Here is a 17,936-nt window from a genome sequence, read left to right as displayed (position 1 = left end):
ATATGTTTACTTACTCTAAACAAAAGTTTATACAATTCCTTTGCCTATTTTTAACTGGCGCTCGAGAAGTTTTACCAAAATACAATCGCTTGTAATCTCTATTTTATTTCACTGCCTGCGGTTGCAAATTTTCCTAAAGCCAAGTGCAGGGTGCCTTTCTTACGCTTCTAATCACAAGGTCTTAAAAAATATAAAATTAACCCATTTTCCCACTACAGTTTTAATTTAAAATATTATTAAAATATTTTAATATTTTAACGAAAAGCAACACTGAAAAAAAGAAAATAAATTTAATCCTAACACAAAAGCATTGAGTAACCTTTTTTTCTGAAGCTTGTTATACTATCCATACTCATACCCAGAGTCGAATTATACTGTTTTTCATATAAAATGTATTACCTGATATGTTAATACTTGGAAAAGTAAATGCAGGAGAATTTAAAGACAGCCTTAAAGAAGAAAACACCAATCCAAGAAGTATGCAAAATTAAGGCTTAGCTAAGATGTTAAGGCTCCTTAAGTTCATTAAATAATTTAAAAATTCATAATCCCAAAAGAATCTTGTTAGATTCAATATCTTTTTCGAATGCTTTTATTCCCCTCAAAACTTTTTAAATAGTGTTAAATTGGTAGACGTTAGCAAATCAAAGAAAAGAACCATTTTAAACAAATTATTTTGACTTTATTTGCATAAACACAACTTGGAAACTATTTTATTAGCATAGGTGTAGTCAAATTACAAAATATAGCCTTGCTGCTGTGTCTGAGTGTGATTTTGTCTAGTTTAAGTGTTAGTTGTGGGATTTTCGGGTTTTCGGGGAGTGTTTAACCTGAGTAAGAAGCGCATATGATGTCCACGGCTTCCAAAGAGTAGAATGGGGTTCACAATTAAAAAAAAAAAAAAGGATTACGTTATGGTGGAAACAAAGTTTGTAAGTTAGTAGCAGAACAACTTAAGCAGGAGTAGGTTTGTCTGGTGGGTGGGATCAGAATCGGGCTAGGGATCGGTCGACCCTCACCGGTGACGTCGCTGCTCCCGCTCTTCGTAGTGGTCGTTGTGACGGCTCTTGGTGCTCCGCTCGTAGCCACCCCCACCTCCACCTCCGCCGCCGTCCCGCTTGCGCTCATGCCGCTCGGAGCGATGGCGACTCCGGCTGCGACTTCTGCTCCGGCTACGCGAGCTCTGTCTGTGCTTGTGCTTTCTTTTGTGCTTGCTGCGATGACGATCGTAATCCTTCTCCTTGTCCCGCACCCGATCTCGCTCCCTTTCCCGCTCGCCGCCCGATCCGTAGGGCATCTGTGGCGGCAGCGGGGCCGGTGGGTAGTCCTCGTAGCCACCGCGACCACGGGCGTATGTCGAACCCGAGGCGGGGGCATAGTAGTCACGATCGTCGTGATCGTTGCGGTAGTTAATCGGTGGTGGGTAGGCGTTGGGTCGGGAGCCAGAGCCCGCCATGGCTTGTCCGCCACCACGGTTGCCGCCGCCACCGCCACGATCCGTGTCGGCGCCACCCTCCTGGTACTCCTGGTAGTCCGCATCCTGGCCGGCGGCTCCTGGACCCCCGCCCCCCGTGCCCTGACCCGCCGTTGAACGGCCCGTGCTCAACTGGTTGACGGTCAGACCCTGCTCCCTGCAGTACTGTTCGATCTTCTTCTCGATCTGCTTCTGAATGGGCACGGGGATGCGCGGGAAGAGCGTGGAGAACCAGTCCAGCTTGGTCATGAACTGGTACACCATCTGTCCGATGGTCAGGACCTGCAAATAGCTCAGTTAGTGGCGGGCTCGTTCAACAGGCATGCTGGGGTACGTGTGATTGGTGGCTCATACAGTTGACTCACCTGGCCGCCGCCCGCCTTCACGTCGATCTCCTCCTCGTCCTGCAGATAGTCCTCATACCAGTCGTACAGGTCACTCGGCGGCTGTGTGTATCGCAAGTACATGAAACCTGTGGGCAAGAAACAAAAACGGAGACACTCGAGATTAGGACCGTGTCGTGAACTCGAATCTATGTGGTTGGCCAAATGAGGAGGATTTTGTGGCAGGGCGGTTCGATTTGTTTGACGGCGAATTCTGGCGACCCAGGCAAACGGAACAAAATAAGTTATTATCAATTGTTTAAGAAAATGCAAGACATGTTTCCGTTCGCTGAAGCCAAACTATACAATGAAATGAATTAAATTCTTTTACTTAAATATGTTTGGCACCTAAAAAGTATCTAAGATTTAGGTTAACATTTATAACCATGTTTAAATGAATATTCATATTATTTTTTATTAATTTAGTATTGGCAAATTTGCCATAAATAAGAAAAGAACAAAAACTGATATTTGGGCACTTATGGGAAATCAAGAACATTATCGGTTTATTGCTTGCTCTATGAACTCGGTTCTTAAACAAAGCAATGAATATTAAACCAATATTTGTAAGATTTAATGATAGATGTTTTTTGAAACGACAAATTAAGAACTGGGAATTTCACCCTTTATTTTTTAAAGTTAAAATCATTAGAATTGCTATTTGCATGCTTTATGAAATGCTTGGGGAACCTCAGAAAAAACATGGAATGAAGGTAATCAGAATTATTTATAACAATAGTGTAAGTGTGCTCTGTGTCACATTGCAATTGGGATAAGGTTTACCTTCGCAGGCAGATGTAAAGAGATGCTAGGTCCTCTTCTCTCCTCTTTCGATTTGCAAATGGAGAAGGCACAACTTGAAATTTGAATTGAAACGAGTGCTTGTTGTTCAATCCACAGATACCATAGAATACCTTCCACCACGCTTTCGGCTGGCCCTTTCTATTAAATAGTTTGCAAGCAACCGTGTCAACCGTCCAAATCGACCCACCCTGGTTCTTGGTTTTCATTGGGGTGATGTTTAGTTATGTTGTGTGGTTTGGTTTGGTGTGCTGAAGGAGCAGAGCAGGAGCAAGCGACGGCATATGTAACGGCTGAGGCTGAACTCATGCGACTTACCAACACCTACCTAGTGCGCGGATGTAGGCCGAGTCTGTGTGGTTGAGCAGTCCGTTTATCTGCTTCCGGGTCAGTCGCAGCGTGTATAGCTTGTAGAGCAGACAGTACGCCGTGGACACGATGCCGCCGGCGCCAACGCCGCGCACCTGGAAAGATTGAGTACAAGACAAATGAGTACACAAGTACTTAGGGAGCTACTCCAAGCATCGCCAACGATTAGCGCTACATTTCATAAACCACTCACACCGCCGCACATGCCCGTTTGGCCGGACGTTTTACGGGATCCGCGCTCCCAGGGTTCCATGTGCTTCACCTGGTAGTAGATCTCGTCGACCACTTCATGGTAGGTTTTCAGCTTGAACAAGTGAACTGCAGTCAAAAAACAAAAAATGGCGGGTTAAACTGAGGGGCAGCAGATTGAGAACCACAGCCATACGCACCTTTGAAGTAGCTGGAGCTCTGGATGTTGGCCAGGATCAGCGGATTCAGGTTCATTGAGGTCTCGTTGCCCCAGAAGGGCAGCGTGTTGTGCTGCTTGCCCACGCCGGACTTCTTGCCTCCGGCGCCGCCGCCACCGGCCGAAGATGACGCCGAATAATCTGCGCGAGAATGCCAAAATGCGCCGCCATCAATAAAAAACGCTTGCGGGGATTGACCCATGTCCGTCCACTTACCTTCCTCCATTCCTACTTATCTTCCACAACTGGGGTCATCAATTTCACGGCTGCCGGATGCTAGTGCGCGCGGGAAAATGCGGAAAATGCACGCACTATTTGCAATTTATGTGAGAAAATGCCAAAATTGGCGATGTGTGTATGCGTTAGCTGTCGTTATCGGTGTGTTATTGATGCTATCGATAACGCTAGAGGGGACTATTTTTAAGGTCACATCTTTCTCCGTGACCGTTCACCGTAAGTCACGTTTTTAATGATTTTTAAATTCTGAAAAAAAATAGATGACTGTTCGGACTATATGAAAACACTTACAAATAAATGTAAGTAGTTAAAACAAAGTTACCAACAAAACATTTAAATCCAATGGCAGGTAACAACCAACGAAAATTGCAGTGACTTGGACAGTGATCAGACAGACCATTTGTATAAAAGTATTCTTTGTCGTTCGCGATTTGGTCACACTTGCCCCCAACTGAATCCAATCCGAATCCGCATCTTCGCATCCGCATCTGCATTCCGCTGCCGAGGAAGAGCACCCAGTGGCCATTCCGCCGACCATGTCGCCCAAATACACGCACGCGATTGTGGCCAGGTGAGTGGAGTCCAGATCCAGACGCAGTTCCTCCGTATCTCTGGCAATTGGCGCTTCCGGAGGAGGGAGTGCCCAATGGCGGGGAATTAGGTCACCTAGCAATTCGTTAGTTCGTGGGTACACAAGCTCGTGGGTGGGGCCAACCCTCCCAACCACCCAATTCCCGAATCCAGGATGCACTGGACATCCCTACTCCTAACCGACAGAAAACCACCAAATGTTTATGTTAATGAATTATTGTCCTTCGCAGTAATAAACTGGGTTGTATGTTGTAACCCCATAATCACCTTAGTTTTAAACAAATGTTGAGAAATTAAAAATATATTATAAATCAGAAGTATTTTTTGTTCTGCATTAAAACTCTTTAAAAAAATGTTATCTTAAAGCTGTTTAAATTACTTGATTTCCATATTATATCAATTTTAATATCATTAACAAGTCTCAAATGATTTAATTTATTTATCTATTAAAAATCTGCACTTACATAAAAACTTTCGTTTAGAAATGCACCAAAATCCGAATTTTTTAAAATTAAAAACCAAATTTAAATATGAATTGAAAGTGTAATTGAAAATCGAATTTTTTAATATCTAGTATTTAACTCCCATTTTCATAGTTTTTATCAAAATATATTATTAATATTTTAATATTAATATTAATAAAATATTTTAATATTTTATGTATTCGTTTGTCCACTCAGTCGCTGTGATATCATATACCCTTTATACCAATTCCAATCAACAGAACCATTTAAGTATAGTCACATTTATGATTACGCTATAGATAGGTACATATCAACCATTCGTTTACCCACTCAGATGTTGTGGGTATCATATCCCCTTGATACCAATTAATAGAACTGAACCATTATAAATCACTTTAAATTCGCCGTAGAATCTCGGACGCGCTGCTGGAGAACGGGAAGTTCGACGTGCAGCTGGCCAAGCAACAGCACGAGCAGTACTGCACCTTGTTGAGGAGCATTGGCCTGGACGTGATCGAACTGCCGCCGGATGACCAGCTGCCCGAGGGCGTCTTCGTGGAGAACAGTGCCGTGATCTGCAATGGAGTGGCCCTCATCGGAAGATCAGAGCACGCCAAGCGGCGGCGGGAGGCCGAAAGCATGGGCATAATCCTCAAAAAGGAACTAGACATACCCGTCATCGAGATTGAGGATCCACATGCGCTACTCGACGGCGGCGATGTGCTTTTCACGGGTATGCTTTGTACTCTTTTTTACTTTGGCTGATTGACTTTATCGTCGTGATCATTTCAGGACGCGAGTTCTTCATTGGAATCTCGGGTTTCACCAACGAGGAGGGTGCCCGGGCTGTGGCCATGGCCTATCCCGAGTATCCAGTGACGCCGATTCGGGTATATACTCTTTCAAATAAGTGTATTTGAATAGTACTATATTCATTTGATGACACGATTCCGCACTCACTTCCCTTATATTCATCATCCATAAACATGTACCTGAATCCATCCATTTGATGGTCTTTAAAGATACTTAAATCTTTCTTTATTTATAAGGCGAAATGTATATATTTAAAAAAAAATCTATACTTATAATCTTAAATCTATATATAGCCATTCTGGTATATTTCCAATAAGTATTCTCTTTTAAGACGTACTTTATTTAGAGAATCTGTTTTATGGTACACTTAACTTTTATCTATTGTTTATTTTTATATCACATTTTAAATTAACTTCTTGGAAAATCGAACTATCCTTATATGCATTCGATAGCCTTTGAATATCCTAAAAGTTTTCTATATTTAGATGATGTGTTTTCTTTTATGTCCTTAAGCTTATGTAATATAACGAATCTGTATACCCCTTTCATTCCATGTCCAGGTGAACGGTTCGAAGAGGCTGAAGTACTATGTGACCATGGCTGGACCAGATGTGCTATGCGTGAGCAGTAGTCCCACCTGCCAGGAGATCGTGAAACGGATGGAGCGGGAGGCCAGCTTCACCTACCAAAAGCTGACTTTGCCCGAGGAGTGTGCGGCCAATATGCTGTACATAAACGGAACGATCGTACACAGATCGCCGACGGAAATTCCAAAAGCCTACAAGGTCAGCATCATTGTCATCCCATTCTAATTGAAGAGCCACCTCACACGCTAATTGATCTTTGTACTATTTCGGACAGACTTTAAAAGACAAAATCGACATTCCAACACGCAACATAAACATTAGCGAATTTAGCCAATACTCCAGTGGACTGACCTCGTCGTGTTTGTTGCTGCGACGCTGGAAATCCATACGCAGCCTGTGAAGTCTGTGAATCTCTGGAGGAGATTAGGTGGAAGACAGGAGAATTGCCATGAGAAACATGCACAACCGGATGCCCAGGCATCAGCAATATATCGTTTTATCTTATTATAGTTTATACACATCTCTTGTTATTGTTACAACTTAAGATTAAACCTCAAATGCTAATCAACCCGATGGTGTTACTTTGCAACTCAAATGTGTTACCTTATACCTACACCTTGTGTGTAATTCAATCAGAGTTGGAAAGTGGCCTCATTCGCCTTGGCATTCGCATTCCTTTATGCCACTCACACTCCATGACGATGTTGAACGGATATCAATGTATTATTATGATAAAATTGCTATTATAAATTGTATCTACTTTACAAGTAGCTTGTTAAATGTGTTCAGTGTCTGTCCTCGAAATAAATGCAACATTTGTAATCTCTTTATAAACTTTAAAATGCTTCAAAGTGTTTGATTGTTGGCAAAGATTAACTATCAATTAACTAACCAAAGCAGGTTGCTTTCTGTTAATCGATTAAAAAAAGGCAGTTGCTTTAAGTGAACATTTCATTTATTTATATCTAAATATAAACTTAGTCTACATTTAAATGCATTTTGCTTGTCCAAAATTTTTCTTTAAAACGTATTAAATGTGTGTAGGGTTTTTTCGGGGTGGGCGATTTGATGTGGTGTTGGTTGCTAGCCATTTGGATGAAATGCACAACGATCTAGCCTAGTGAACAACTAATGGATGAAGTTTTGCTCCGGTGAATATGAGACTTTAGTGGAGTAATACTAGTCATAATAAATAGTGGTAGTGGGTGGTAAGGTGGGGGGAGGACTACTATAATTACAAGTTCAGTTAGTTTTGTTTTCTGTTTTTTTTTTTCTTTGAGTGGGCGAACTTAGGATATATGCACTCTAGATACATAAATGGTTTTGAGTGTCAGTGGGTTGGGTTCAAAAGCTTGGTACACGCAATACTTTGGCATTGGCACATCGTTTACCAAGCGAGGATGGGGTTTCATCTCGTACATATATATTTATATATATATGCTATATACATCTAACTAGGGCTGCTGCTGCTGCTGCTGCTGCTGCTGCTGCTGCGTGGCTGAGCTAGCTGGGAAAGGGGCGTGGCTCGTTGGCCGCCCTGGGATCGATGTACGAGATCACGCTGCTCTGGCTGCTATCATCCTCTATCGTCTCGTTGAGATTTTCGTTGTGGGAATTGCTCAGCGGCTTGGCGGCCTCCATCTCCATCTCCAGCTGCATCTCCATCTCCTTCTCCTTCTCACGTTCTCGCTCCCTTTCCCTTTCGAATCGCTCGATGGTCTCCTGCTTGCTCCTCAACGGACTGCGGCATTTGATGGCCTCGTACAGCTCATCGATGGAGGTGTCCTGGTCGTGATCGTGATGATCGTGATGGTGATGATCCTGCTCGGAATCGCCAACCACCCGTTCACCACCCGTGGCGGACACAAACTCGTCGTCGAACTCATTGAGCACATCCACATCCGCATCGCTGGCATTCGAGGATTGGTAGCAACGGAAGTCATCGGTCAGGGTCAGATTCAGGTCGTTGTCCGCCTGGGGAGCATACAGCCCGTGGCTGCGGATGCTGATCTCCGAGTTCTGGTAGTTGAGATCGCTCTCGTTCGTGGGACTGCCGGACAGCAGGCGACCATCGTCCTCCGCGTCTATGGAGGCCACCGGATGGTGCTGGTGGTGTGCCTTGAGCTGGCTGAGATTGCTGCTGGAGCAGGAGTACACCTGCCGCTCCTCCAGCGTGCTGCTGGCCTCGTTGCCGGACAGCTGGTGGCTGGACTCCGCCTGCTCCGCCTGGCCCAGGTTATCCAATCCGGTCGACGGTCCGCCGGCCAACATTTCGCTGATGTTGTTCAGCGATTTGGACTGCTGCTGCTGACTGAAGCGGATGAGGACACTGGGAAAGTCATCGTCCTCCTGGATGCCATTGCTGGTGGTCACCTGCAGCGAGCTGGACACATATATCTCGTGCTTCTGGAGCAGCGGCTCGGCGGGGCTGACCTCGGGCAGGCCCAAGCTGTTCATGGCCTCCAGGCTGGGCTGCTTGAGGGGCGTGGAGCTGCTGATGGGCTGCAGCTGGTGGCAGCCTCGGTTCCGGAACAGACTGCTCATCCCGCCACTGGCCGTCGGCAAGGTGTTGGCATACAGCGGCGCATGCTCGTCCAGTGAACTGGCATCCTCCTCCTCCAGTTCGGGCTCCTGCGCTGGCTCCACATGCACTGGCTCCATCTCCACCTCCTCCTGCTCCTGCTCCTGCTCCTCCTCCTCCTCCTCTTCATCGTCATCCAGCTCGTGCAACGTTTCGTCCAGCAAAGAGGGTGTCCTGGTGCGTCCATTGGCCCGCAGTTTGATCACCTCATGCTGGGGCGTTAGGGTCTCCGGTATGTTGGTGTAGATATTGGCCTGCATGATCTTGGCGGCCGCCGAAGGAGTCTGTACTGTGCTGCTGGCGGGCACAAAGCGCTTGTGGAACTGCAGGCCATCAGCTTCCTTGGGTGCTCCGGCCATGGGCGATCCCTGGTTCTTGTAGTGCAGATTGGTGTTGTTGATCTTGCTGCCACCGGCCAGCAGAGTCATCGCATTGTGGTGCCTGCTGTACAGCTGCTCCGAACTGGCATCGCTCAAGCTGTGCTGGCTGTGGAGCTGCATCTGCATCTGCATCTGCATTTGCAGCTGCATCTGCGGCATCGTCTGGCGCTGCAGCTCGAAGTTGTTGCGCTTGGCCAGACGCTTCTGCTTCTTGAAGAACTTGCGGGCCACGTTGATCTGGTTGGGATTGTAGAAGATCTCCGCCGAGGGTATGAGGTCGTGGCTGGACCCGTGCAGCAGGGCATTCAGGCTGTGTGGCGGTACAGCTCCTGCTCCTCCTCCTCCGCCGCCTGAGTTACCAGTGGCTGATGCTCCTGCTCCTGCTCCTGCTGCTCCTCCCTGCTGACCGCTTGTGTTGTTGATGATGGTCACCCCACCATTCGCTCCAGCATTGGCCTGCAGCAGCTGCTGCTCCTGCTGACTCCGCGTCTGACTCCGCGTCTGGCTGCGCATGCTCCGCGAGCACTGGCTGTTCGAACGCGATCCCGCCGAGTTGTTGGCCTCGTACAGGCTGGGATTGGCCTTGTAGGCCACTATCGAGTTGCTGATGATGGCCGTGCCGGGTCCGGGCGCCATCATGCCCGACGACAGCGGATGGGCGCATCTCGCCTGGCTGCCATTGTTGTACGTGGTCACCAGTTTGTGGGCGGGCCTGCTGCCGCTGCTGCATGTGCGTCCGCCATCGGTGGCCTGCGACCACGCCTGCCGCGCATCTTTGCGGCTCAGGTTGTAGAAGACCAGCAGGAAGAGGCCCAGGCACGAGCAGCAGCCGGCGAAGGCCATGACATAGGCCTCCTGGCCACCGCTCACATAGGCAGCGGCCGAGAGCCAGGCGCCGGCGTACAGCACCAGGAAAATGAAGTGGCCACGCAGATGCGAGAGATTCGAGCGCTCGAAGTCGTCGACTATGCTGCTCAGCGGATTGCTCAGCGTGCTGTACTGCTCCTGCATGTGATCCTGCTCCTTGCGACCCGCCGTGGTGGCACTGCCGTTCGCATCCAACCAATCCAGATCGATGTGCTCCGTGGCCTGCGTGTTGTTGTCCGAGTACTGGCGATGCTGCTGCTGCTGCTGCTGGTGCTGATGCTGATGCTGGTGCATTTGCAGCTGCAGCACATTGACCGCCTGCTGACTCAGTTGGTAGTAGATGCAGAGGGCCAGGATGCCGCAGAAGATCACCAGGATGACGGCCGGCACGAGTAGGGCATTCAAGGTGGTGGCACTGTGCAGGAAGCAGAAGTCGTAGGCGGCGTACTCGGCCAGATTGACGGCGCTGCTGATGCCGCAGATGAGCAGGGCGATGCCCCAGCCCACCAGGTAGATGCCCAGTATGGGCTTTCGCTCGCGATCCCTTTGCGGCTCCATATCCTGGGCAGCCGCTGCCGCCGCCGAGCTGCCGGTCGTCTTCGTGAGCCGCTTGTACATGCTACTCAGGCTCACGCACAGCCAGAGGAGGACGCACAGGCCGAGGTAGTGCATCAGCAGGCCGAGCAGGCGGCACTGCGGCTGGCTGGCCGTCTGGTAGATGCCCAGCGAGAAGGCCAGGGCCAGGGCGCCCAGGGCCAGCCAGGTGTTGACCAGCGCGTGCCGCTGCACCCGATTGATGCGCACCGCCCGCCCGAAGACGGCAAAGGTGACGGCATTGAAGGCGCAGCAGGCGAAGAGCAGGCCGCAGCCGGCGTAGACGGCGGCCGGTGGATGCCGGAACCGGGCGCCCGACTCCTCGCTGCGGAAGTCGTTCAGGAAGGCACTGCGCTGCAGCAGGCCGTAGTAGCCGGTGCGGCTGCAGCTGAACATGACGAGCGTGCGGTGCTGGTAGTGCTGCTGGCAAACACTCGCCACCCAGCGCTGCTCCTCGGCATCCCACCAGGCGGGCTGTGGCGCACTGAGAGGACTGTGGTAGGGGTGGGCCCGCAGCATCACCGTCACCCGCTGCTGGTACACATCCTCCTCCGGATCCAGCTCGCCGTCCGGGGCCCTGAACTGCACAGCCTCCCCCTCGCCGCTGTACGCCAGGATGCCAATGATGGCCGACGACAGCGATTGGTTGTGGCCACCACCGCCCAGATTGGGCAGCAGTTTGCCGTTCCGGTGCAGCGAGATCATCAGGCGGAGACTGCGCACGGAGCTGTTGTTCCCGATCACGCTGTACGGCAGCTGGATGGCGGCATCGATATCGCCATGCTCGTACATGGGTATCGTGTCATTGGCGCTGTTGCACTGAAAGCCACGCGGACTCTGCTCCAGCCACACGCATGACAGGCTGACGAAGGCCTCCAGACTGACGTTGAAGAACTCCACGAAGAGGTTGCGCTGCAGCGAGCTGCCGCTGCCACTGCTCCGCCAGGGTATCATCTCTGCCGTCGCCGTTGCCGCCTGGGTGCTGGCCAGGGCCAAACGCATGGCCGAGGATTCCACCACGTGGAGCAGCCGCTGGCCAGTGCCCTGCTCCGATTGGGCCGCTCGAAAGAGATGCGCCGGCAAGTTGAGCAGCTGCGACACGATGTCCATCAGCAGGTGACTGATCTCCTGCTGCTGTTGGTGCTGCTGCTGCTGCTGCGATTGCTCCACTTGATCCAGGTACTTGACCAACGTGCGGGCTATGTACTCCAGATCCATGGGATCGCGTATGCGATTCAACTGGGTCTGCGCCTGCGTAAAGTTGTGCAAACGTCGCGCAATCTCCAGGGCATTCTGACCCTTGGTCAGGGTGAGATTCACCTTGGCAAACTGCTCCAGGATGCGTGTGGTTTCGCTGACATAGACACAGCTCTCGGTGTCCAAATTGAGCCACTCGCCCGAGGGTCCGCACTCGTGCGAGGCTCGCCGGGATGGGGCCGCATCGCTGGGCTCCTCCACGCACTCCTGCAGCACCGTTTCGCCGCGCATCGTGCGCGGCCAGTGGTAGGTGCCCTTGTTCGTGTGCACCACACGCGCCTCGCAGTAAAGCGTGCCCTTGGCCACCACATGCAGGACGATGGCCTGCGAGAGGTTCGCCTGCTGGCTGCGCAGCGTGCAGTCCCACATGCCCGTGTGGTTCTGGGTGAGACTGGCAATGCGCAGGATCGACTGGAGGATGCCCGAGTCCGTGGAGTGGCGTGTCTCCAGGTTCACATCGCCGAACACCTTGGTGGGATCGTGGTAGACTATATCCTCGGTGGAGTTCTTGGCCCGTATCTTGTCCGACCAGCCCCAGAACACGTAGGCCTTGGTGGGCAGATCCTCGCTCTCCCTGGGCACTCCGATGGCCACGCGCGGGGCGTAGCACTTCAGCTGCAGCTCGTCGCCCTCGAAGGCCACCTGATTCTGGCTGGGCATGAGCTCGAGCAGCGGCTGCAGCAGCGTCTCGCAGTGGAAGTCCTTGCCCACGCGCAGTTTCTTCAGCGGCATGCCACGAAAGTTGCCGGGCGACTCGCATTTCGGAGGCGGCTGCAGGCGGACATCTCGGGCGCTGGACCAGGCAATCAACCAGATCAGGCCGCAGTCACAGGCCAAGGGATTTCCAGATAGATCGCTGCAGAGAGAAGGGAAAAGGCAGTTTAATAATGGGAAAGTATGCTTGATCGCAAACCTATACCATCATATATAATCTATCTCTCCCTAGATTGCCATAAGCAGACATTAATAAAATATAAAAAAAAAAAAAATAAAAACAATTTTGTAAAATCTGAGCTGAAGGCTTAATCACTGGTTAGCTCTTAATAAATAATAATAATAATAATTTGCAATTATCATTAATGTGTCTCTCTGCTTATCAAATCTATATCCTTTAATACCAACTCAAATAACTCTTACTCATGTCATATTTTCCTTTCTTGCGAAGACGGTAACAAATAGGACAACAAATGTTTTTACCAAGAACGATATAATATTTATATATGAAAATTAATATAATTATTAATTTAATATCTCATTATTAACGCTTGTTCATAAGCGTTTTACCTTTCCCTCTTCATATTCCTTAAAAGTATAGGTATGTATATGCAATCTTTCGGATATAACAACTTAACATAGTTTGGGCATTTTAGGGCTTAAAGCTTATGGCTTTTGCTCAATTTATACCCTTCTGAATTATACATATCCGTACTATATACAAACTTACAGCTGCCTGAGCTTGCCCATGTAATTGAAGGTGCCCTCATAAATGTGGCTAATGGCATTCCCCGCCAGCTTCAGTTTCTCCACACGGCCCAGACTTTTGCCGAAGGTTTTGGTGTCCAGTTCGGTGAGGAGATTGAACGACAGATCCAGGCGCTTGAGTTCCGTAAAGTTGGCGAAATCGCCGGCAGTAATCGAGGCAATGGAATTCTTGCTGGCATTGCTAAAACGGGGCAAGCATATATATATTTAAATGAATATAAATTATAATGATATATGTATTTGAGAACAACTAACATGCTGACAATGGATGTTAATATATCCTCGCCAAACTCCAATTCCTGCCAGTTGGCTATCTGCTGCTCATCGCAACGAACCCGCAAACTGTGTATGTTTTCCGATATATTGCGGCAGCTGCATTTCCTTGGACATGAAGTTAGTGGTGTACTTCCGGATTCTGGATTTTGGGGCTGCTTTTCCGTATTTTCCGACTGCACCGACTGCTCCTCTGCCGCAGTCGCAGTCGACGTCGCCGTTGCCGTTAGTGTTAGCGTTAGAAAAAACAACAACAACAACGTCAATGGGATTGGGAATGGGAGTGGGGATGGGGGCAGCGGCGGTGGAGGGGGCGGGGCCGATCTCCACGCCCCTCGTTCGTTTGGCCGCCCATTTCGATCGATTCCGTTTGATTACATGCCGGGCGCACGTCGTGCACATTTAATTAACAATTTCGGGGGTCCAGCAGACGCATAATAAACAATAACAATAGGCAACACACACACTCCGTTTTTTTAGTTTATACAAAAAAGTGTTACCCTACGTTTCAAAGGTTCTAAGTCTCAATGGCGATGGGCGATTGCTTTGTGCGAGAAAGCTGTTATCGATAGTTGCGTTTGTCCGTGTTATCGATAGTTCATTTTTTTTATTGATGATTTGAATTCAATAAAATATATTAAAAAAATGAAAGCATCTTAAAATGTTTAAGCAAAGCTTCACTAAATGTTTTGGAAAAACTATTTTGTTGGTCAAATCTTATTTAACTTATAAAAAACTTTAACTTATAAAAACTACGAATTTTAATAATTTAAATCATAATTTTCCGTTGGGAATTTTATGACAATTTAAACGAGTTATAAAATTCTTCCCTTTGAACAATACTGCCCAAAGATTTAAGCATTTCGATTTTTAATAACAAAAAGCAATAATATTTTAAGAGTTTTAAAGTTGAGTTCTTGGTCAAAAAATTTAAATTAGATTCCTAAAAATCGAGAAGATTTATTGCTTGTTTTGTTATTAAGATACTAAATACTGTTTTTAAAAATGAAATAAATTTTTACTCATCTAAAAACTGGATATAATTATAAATATATAATCCATAAATTACCATAAATTATTCTAACTGAAAATTGCTAAAATTTTATTTAATCACTGATTAAATGTTTAAATAAAAATGTTCAAAATAAAACAAATAAATAAAATTAGCCAATAAATAAACCAAATATCATTTAAGACAATTGGAAGTTAAATAAACCTGATGGTTAAATACTTTTAAGAAACCAATTACTATAAGCCAAACACTGTAGTTTTAGGAACCCATTAAAAATAGGCAAAAGGGGCGTACAAATTAAAATAAGTTTATTTTTTGAGCCAACTGGGCGGTTTGGTTTCGTCCGGTCCGGTCCGGGTTCATGACCCCGCCGAGCCGTTGCACAACAACAAATAAGCAGCACACACGAACAGATATTGAGATTACGAAAAAAAAACAGGTTTCCATCTTTAGAACTTATAGCTATTTTTGAATGCTGCCCAAGCGATCAGTAAATGGGGGAAAAGGGAGTAGGGAGTAGGGGAGTAACCCCTACGCCAGCTTGCCATTGTGCGCCTCCCGATACTTGGACAGCTTGTCCATATACTCGTCATGCCGCTCCAGAGTGGCCAGCAGACCCTCCGTATTGACTGGCGACTCCTCGGGTCCATAGTTGATCAATTGGTCGTTCAGCGTGGTCATTGTGCCGCCCAGGGCATGCAGAATGGCATCGCCGGCGCAAATGTCCCACTTCTTGATCTTGGAGGTGTGCAGATAGGCGGTGGCATTGTTGGCCACCACCTGGAGCACCTTGTAGCCGGCGCCCGCTGCCGTCAGCAGGCTGACATCCTCGCCAAAGATGTTCCGCGCCAGATCCTTGGCTCCCGCCGTGTGGGACCGCGACACTGTGATGATGGGCGCCTGGCTGTCCGGCGCATGCTGCGGATGCAGAGTGGCCAGGTACTCGGACATTGAGTTGCCCACCCACGCCCAGGCCGTCTGGCCATTGAACGGGCTGTGGATCACGCCGATGATGGGTCTTCCGGCCACCGCCACGCACACCATGGTCGTCACGTACTCGTACAGCTCCTCTGCGGATTGGAGAAGGTAGCAATGTCGTTTTAAAGATAGGTAACGTGAATGTGAAAGTCATTTAACAACTCTTACTCGATTTCTAAGGATAGTTATGGAAATACAAAGTAACCCAATAATAGTAAACAAGCTATACAGATATATCTTCAAAATGTTGGAACAAAAATTAATATAATAAATGAATATTACAAGTTAAAAAGAAATAGGTTTGCATATTAAGCAATAACAAGTTGTGGCTAATTTGTATTTCTTGATTATACATAAAATAAATAGTTATCCCCTTATCTTATCTATGTATAACATGGTTATCATTTTGACTTGTTTAAAAAGTAATTTTGAGAGTTAAAGTTGTATTTTAAAAGTAGCATGATAATACATATGTTAACTAGTCAGATAAGGACTTTTGAAATAAATAAATATATTGCAGACAAAGGTGTTTTATATGATAATAAGAATCTCAGAATTTATGATGATTAAATTAGTTCAAAAGTTACAAAGAAAAATATTAGTTATGGGATATTAAAAAAAAACATTTCAAATTCTAGCTATAATAGAAACAGCAATTTTTAGAGAAACGGAAGCAAATGTGGGATGAGAAAATATAAAATAGCAATGATATAGGACTCTCACCCGTAAACTCCTTGGTGGCATCCAGCGGATCCACCCAGACGGTGACATCGCGGGCATTCACGGCCACATTCGGGACCTGGGCGGTCTCGTGGAGGACCGTGGGATCCAGGTCGTAGCTGTGCGCCTGCCTGCAGTGCTCCTTGTCCTCCTCGGAGAAGATCTGGACGAGCGGGAAGATGCGCTGCAGGCCCTGCTTCATCACGCAGTGCGATCGGCCGTCGGCGTCCGTGAAGGGATCATTGACGCCCTCGTCCGTCTTGCCCTTGCTGCGCTCCTTCAGCTGGCGACTGCGGACCACGTCGAGGACCTCGATACCGCCGCGCTGGGCCGCCTGGATGGCCGCGATCAGCATCTTGCGCAGGTTCACCCGGTTGGGGTTCTCGCTACGCAGCATGCCGTATATGGCCGGCCGCTCCTCCTGGTGGAAGTTGAGGAAGTAGACCAGGACGATGGTCAGCAGGATGGCCACAATGGTGGCCGGCAGCCGGTTTATGCGTATGGAGCGTCCGTTCATCTTCGCCTCGCTCATCGATCGCCGGGCTTAAGTGCTTTACTATATATGTGTGTACTCTCGATTTGCCAGATCACCAGATCGAGATCAGATGCTGTTGCGTCTTGAAAAAACCCTCTTAAGAAGTAAAATGAATTGAAACGAAATGAATAACACTTGATGGCGCGCAGGTGGGCGGAGGCAGGGCAGGGGGCGGGGCACAGGTGTTTTCGGGGGCAGCAGGTGCTCGCTATGCTCTGCACTGCTCTATTCTATTCTATGGTCCACGTCCACGTTGCGCGTTTTTTTCCCCCAACCAAAAAAACAAAAGAAGCGAATCGAATCGGCTGTAAACAATAACAAACAGATGTGCGCCAGGTTAGTTAGAGCTGGCAAATCATCGATGGCACTATCGATGATTTTATTTGGGAAAAATCGATAAGATTCAAATTTAAAAATTAACTTGTTATTTAACAATTTCAACTACAGCTAAATGAGCCTTTTTATTGTCTAATATCCAAAACGATTACACTAAAGGCCGAGACGTATCTGTTAGAAGATGTAAACAAAATAAATATGCCTTAATAAATAAGGGTTTTAGAAATAAGTTGGACAATTTTTAAAGTTGGTGCCAACAACGGTTGATTCATTGGGGTATAAGTTTTGATGAGCTAAAAGTATTTTAAGAAATAGTGATAATAATAAAATCTCTGACCCAGAACTCTCTACAAACAAAGCTTTTTCATTGCACTTTTAATGCTGCTAAATGTTAGCCGAAGATCGTTTTTTCTTAACAAAAATGTTTTTTGTGAAAGTTTCGCAAAAATACTGTTTTTAATTAAAATATACAGCCACAGAATCTTAACCTTTGTCGAATATTTACAACAAACTCTCGTGGAATTCCGAGCAAATTTGTATATGAAATATTAACGTACGCAAGAAGTGTGATATTTTTTGGTGTGACCATTTTAAAAGTCGAATGACAGTACATCGATAAGGCCCTGTCAGATATCGATATGTCTCTTCACCCTCTGTTCCAAGCAAATTTGTAGAGGTGGAGAAACGTCGATGTTTCATCGAAACGACGAATATTGGGAAAGCAGTGTAGAGATGGGAAAACTTCGATGTTGCCCCGCCAAGCATCGATGAAACCGATGTTTTGAAAACATCGAT

General features: G+C 47.3%; 4 protein-coding genes across 6 annotated transcripts; 1 reads left to right on the top strand and 3 right to left on the bottom strand.

Moving 5' to 3' along the window:
- Positions 1-900: 900 nt before the first annotated feature.
- On the bottom strand, positions 901-3,806 carry LOC108136350 (pre-mRNA-splicing factor 38B). Of its 3 annotated transcripts, XM_017257458.2 has the most exons (6): positions 3,651-3,806; positions 3,417-3,575; positions 3,221-3,345; positions 2,987-3,122; positions 1,840-1,946; positions 901-1,756 (listed from the first exon to the last, which is right to left on the bottom strand). In XM_017257458.2, the coding sequence occupies exons 1-6, from the start codon at positions 3,658-3,660 to the stop codon at positions 1,016-1,018; spliced, it is 1,278 nt and encodes a 425-aa protein (XP_017112947.2). In that variant the 5' UTR covers positions 3,661-3,806; the 3' UTR covers positions 901-1,015. The 3 variants fall into 3 exon arrangements, with proteins under 3 accessions (XP_017112947.2, XP_017112948.2, XP_041566787.1); XM_017257459.2 differs by lacking the exons at positions 3,221-3,345; positions 3,417-3,575; positions 3,651-3,806 and having other exon boundaries at positions 2,977-3,061; XM_041710853.1 differs by lacking the exons at positions 2,987-3,122; positions 3,221-3,345; positions 3,417-3,575; positions 3,651-3,806 and adding an exon at positions 2,641-2,788.
- A 288-nt stretch (positions 3,807-4,094) lies between these two features.
- On the top strand, positions 4,095-6,968 carry LOC108136281 (N(G),N(G)-dimethylarginine dimethylaminohydrolase 1). The gene is made up of 5 exons (XM_017257366.2): positions 4,095-4,242; positions 5,137-5,459; positions 5,519-5,616; positions 6,100-6,324; positions 6,401-6,968. The coding sequence occupies exons 1-5, from the start codon at positions 4,208-4,210 to the stop codon at positions 6,524-6,526; spliced, it is 807 nt and encodes a 268-aa protein (XP_017112855.1). The 5' UTR covers positions 4,095-4,207; the 3' UTR covers positions 6,527-6,968.
- Positions 6,969-7,092: 124 nt separating this feature from the next.
- Positions 7,093-13,923, bottom strand: LOC108136280 (adhesion G protein-coupled receptor A2). The gene is made up of 3 exons (XM_017257365.2): positions 13,543-13,923; positions 13,250-13,468; positions 7,093-12,661 (listed from the first exon to the last, which is right to left on the bottom strand). The coding sequence occupies exons 2-3, from the start codon at positions 13,267-13,269 to the stop codon at positions 7,630-7,632; spliced, it is 5,052 nt and encodes a 1,683-aa protein (XP_017112854.2). The 5' UTR covers positions 13,270-13,468; positions 13,543-13,923; the 3' UTR covers positions 7,093-7,629.
- Positions 13,924-14,863: 940 nt separating this feature from the next.
- Positions 14,864-17,133, bottom strand: LOC108136351 (putative inositol monophosphatase 3). The gene is made up of 2 exons (XM_017257460.2): positions 16,274-17,133; positions 14,864-15,642 (listed from the first exon to the last, which is right to left on the bottom strand). Exons 1-2 carry the CDS (start codon positions 16,800-16,802, stop codon positions 15,104-15,106), a joined length of 1,068 nt encoding a protein of 355 aa, XP_017112949.1. The 5' UTR covers positions 16,803-17,133; the 3' UTR covers positions 14,864-15,103.
- Positions 17,134-17,936: the final 803 nt, after the last annotated feature.

This window comes from Drosophila elegans, unplaced genomic scaffold (genome assembly GCF_018152505.1).
Source record: "Drosophila elegans isolate 14027-0461.03 unplaced genomic scaffold, ASM1815250v1 contig_149, whole genome shotgun sequence".
Lineage (NCBI taxonomy): Eukaryota > Metazoa > Arthropoda > Insecta > Diptera > Drosophilidae > Drosophila > Drosophila elegans.
This window is presented reverse-complemented; position numbering and strand designations above follow the sequence as displayed.

Bases quoted from the DNA above. Each gene is read 5' to 3' on its own strand.
- LOC108136350 (XM_017257458.2), bottom strand. The intron at 3,346-3,416 runs GTGCGTATGGCT...TTTTGACTGCAG, and splicing joins GAGCTCCAGCTACTTCAAAG to TTCACTTGTTCAAGCTGAAA. The intron at 1,757-1,839 runs GTGAGTCAACTG...AGCTATTTGCAG, and splicing joins TGAAGGCGGGCGGCGGCCAG to GTCCTGACCATCGGACAGAT.
- LOC108136281 (XM_017257366.2), top strand. From the start codon at position 4,208: ATGTCGCCCAAATACACGCACGCGATTGTGGCCAG. The intron at 4,243-5,136 runs GTGAGTGGAGTC...AATTCGCCGTAG, and splicing joins ACGCACGCGATTGTGGCCAG to AATCTCGGACGCGCTGCTGG. The intron at 5,460-5,518 runs GTATGCTTTGTA...TGATCATTTCAG, and splicing joins CGGCGATGTGCTTTTCACGG to GACGCGAGTTCTTCATTGGA.
- LOC108136280 (XM_017257365.2), bottom strand. From the start codon at position 13,269: ATGGGCAAGCTCAGGCAGCT. The intron at 12,662-13,249 runs GTAAGTTTGTAT...TTCTCTCTGCAG, and splicing joins ATGGGCAAGCTCAGGCAGCT to CGATCTATCTGGAAATCCCT.
- LOC108136351 (XM_017257460.2), bottom strand. From the start codon at position 16,802: ATGAGCGAGGCGAAGATGAACGGACGCTCCATACGCATAAACCGGCTG. The intron at 15,643-16,273 runs GTGAGAGTCCTA...TCCAATCCGCAG, and splicing joins TGCCACCAAGGAGTTTACGG to AGGAGCTGTACGAGTACGTG.